At 31.8% G+C, this 2,985-nt stretch overlaps 1 protein-coding gene across 1 annotated transcript in view; it reads right to left on the bottom strand.

Annotated features, from left to right (window-relative positions):
• Window positions 1-1,183: 1,183 nt before the first annotated feature.
• Window positions 1,184-2,985, bottom strand: part of FBXO4 (F-box protein 4) — a 13,781-nt gene continuing 11,979 nt past the window's right edge. Inside the window, exons 4-5 of the mRNA XM_012649627.1 lie at window positions 2,518-2,738; window positions 1,184-1,561 (exon numbers count right to left, since the gene is read on the bottom strand). Of these exons, the coding sequence (XP_012505081.1) occupies window positions 1,475-1,561; window positions 2,518-2,738 (308 nt within the window). The 3' untranslated portion in view covers window positions 1,184-1,474. The remainder of the gene's footprint in view (window positions 1,562-2,517; window positions 2,739-2,985) is intronic.

Raw genomic sequence — 2,985 nt, 5'->3', positions numbered from 1 at the left:
CTATCCACAGATAATTGAGAGAAAAGACCATTTAAAATGAATTAATACAAAAGAGACTAAAATTTCATAGTATATAGAGGAGGACAGATTTGATTTGGACTCTGTGGAAAATTAAACTAAAAACTGGAAAAATATCTTACTTTAATGAAAACCTAGATTATAAATACTAGAGTGTTATATAAGAAAAGACAAAATATAAGATACTGGTTTTAATCTTGTGAATGACCTAGGATTTGATACTAAAATATCTGAATATTTTATTTTCTCTATGAATCAAAGATAATACCTTAATTATAGCATTGAAATGCTGTTTTAAAAAAAGATAGCTGATATGAAAGCATTGTGCTGTTTCCATGTGGTGCTCAGTAATTAAACTACTGTTACATCATAACTTTGGATTAACTATTATTATTAGAAATAATACTTTACTGTAGTAAAATCACAAGTATCTAAATAAATATCCTGGCAAATGTGAAATTGTATGTTCACAGGTTTTCCTCAAAGGCCTCCTAACCGCAACCAAATAGGCAAAATTCTGCCTCCTTGATGAAAAGGTCAAAATGCTAATGGCATTCACCTAAATGAGACTAAATATAGTTATATATATTAACATAATATATATTACAAGCTTTCTGTCCAAAATGGAAATACATTTAAACATGGAACTTCTATGAACTACATGTAGGTATTTATGCCTTTTACTATAATCTTAAAATTCCTCACTTTCAATGAGATACTAGGGTGTTTCCTCTGCAAAGCGCAAGCAGTTTGGGGAAGGAGGTAACATGATACATGTAAGTCTCTGGAATGTTTTCTCTATGAGTATGGAATAGAACCTGGTATTAATACCTCATGAGCATTCAAAGTTATTTGTAAATACTAAGAACTACCAGGAAGTTATTTTTCACTGAAATAGTATTAAATATGACATAAGCGTGCTTTTTACTGTTTCAGAATAAGACAGAAGTTGTATGGCCATAATATAATATTAAATGCATTTCCAGTGAATTTTTCATTCTTTAAGCAGTATATTTATTAAGAAAAGATAAAACTTCCTTTCTGATAAACCAATTATGAGTCTTTGAAAAGACTGTATGAAAAGCTTAGCAACTCTGCTGTTTCCACTAGGGCAATCTTTGTACTGAATAGAATATAAACCACAAGAAATGAGAGAGGTACAAACTTGTTTTTTCCAGAATTTAATATTTTTTAAAAGACAGGAAATATAAAAGTTACCAAAAAAAATGTTTAAAGGTTCATTTTGGGGCTAAATACTAGGATTGAAACTTTTTTCTTGTAATTGATTTAAGATAAAAATTAAGAATAATATCACAAACACAGCAGCTACAGCTGTCCAATATAAAGCCCACCTGAAAAGAAGGCAGGACAAAGTAGGCTGACTGAGCAAATAACCACATCATGACCTTAGGAACAACTTTCAAATGGCTTCAGTTCGCAAAGTCCAAATGGAGGATCATCTTGCATGTTTAGATTCTGCTTCAAGAATCCATTCGATGCCATTCAAAAAACCAGTTAGGGTTTCAGCTTCTGTATCCTGGACCTATGAACAGATAAGAGAACACTGTAAAAAACTGAGTCCAAAATCTTATGATTAAGAGAGACTTTTTTCTAGACACTAAAAAAAGAACAGAACTAAAAATAATTTCAATAAACTTAGAATAAGTCATTCAAGTTTTGTTTTCTAGAGCACTTAGATAAAAATATGAACTTCTCTCATGTCTTACAGCAATTACCAATGTCAGGATTATCATTTACCTTAGAACTCAGCTTTGGAAATAGGAGGAACTACCATTTCTGTGACTTGCTTGTTTATAACAGAGGAAAAAAAAATTCCTCCAAAGGATCCACTTTGAAAACTAAAACCCAGCTAGTCAGCTGATAAATGTGACATTCTGTTGCAAAATTGTGTCTTAAAGACTGCCACTCCTAACTATAAAGCTAAGGCTCCCACCATTCAGGAGGGTAAACTTTTACCAGTAGCTTTTCATAAGGCATCTCTGGAGCTCCAGGGAAGAGATAGAGGGAGGAACAAAAAAAAATCGTCTAACTTTTTCTGCAAAAGCATTTCCAACTTTAATTTTTCTTTGTCTGTTTTACCGAGGAGCTTTCATTTGAAGAAAGGATTCCATGATTAAAATATATTCTAGAAAGCAATAACCTATGATGGAACATATATTTTTGATGATCCTTAAAGTATAATACATTGATGCTGAAAACACCATGATAATGGCATCTGAAAAAGAAAAATCCCTAATTATTATCTCACTGTTTCTATGAGAAGAGAGGAAAGTAGGAAACAATGATCAGCTGAGATTTAGTAATTACCACCAATTGGATAGCTTGGATTAACCTGTTATTAATAATAGATTAAGCTATTAAAACTGATTTTAGAATGACATTTCGTTAAAGAGGATGAATAGGAAAAAATAAAATCAAATAGAAAATAGAGTGAAGAATAAAATAAGATTTGTGTCACCAGAGAATAAAGGACCTTACCATCCATGGGTTATTTAGAAGATTTAGACGCAGCTCATGAGCCAAATAAAAACAGGGCATTCTTTTTACGTCTGCTTGAGAAATACAAGATAAAACCAACACTGGTCTTCCTGAAGATCCAAAAGCTGGATCTGTCATTGCCATAATATGAGAAAATTCATCTTTCCAGTCATGTCCTAAGGAGTATAAGTCAAAACCCTTAATTTGCATTACTTGTAATACTTTCAAAAATAATCAAATTAAATAAAATTAAAAACTAACAAAGGGAACAAAAAATTTACCAGGATCCAAATATAACAAATTGCCTCTATTGCTAGGTTCATTTATTGATCTGTCATAAAATTAGATTAAGTAGCCTTGTGAGGAAAGGAATGTAGGTGCAGCCAGAGGGGGTGGGAAATCACAGCACCACTCAAATGTCTGCATACTGTAAAGGCAAAATTGGTTTGATGTAGATATTTCCCTGAA

This window comes from Propithecus coquereli, unplaced genomic scaffold, assembly GCF_000956105.1.
Source record: "Propithecus coquereli isolate 6110/MARCELLA unplaced genomic scaffold, Pcoq_1.0 Scaffold110, whole genome shotgun sequence".
Lineage (NCBI taxonomy): Eukaryota > Metazoa > Chordata > Mammalia > Primates > Indriidae > Propithecus > Propithecus coquereli.
Note: the sequence above shows the minus strand (reverse complement) of the source record. Positions and strands in the feature narration are given on the sequence as shown.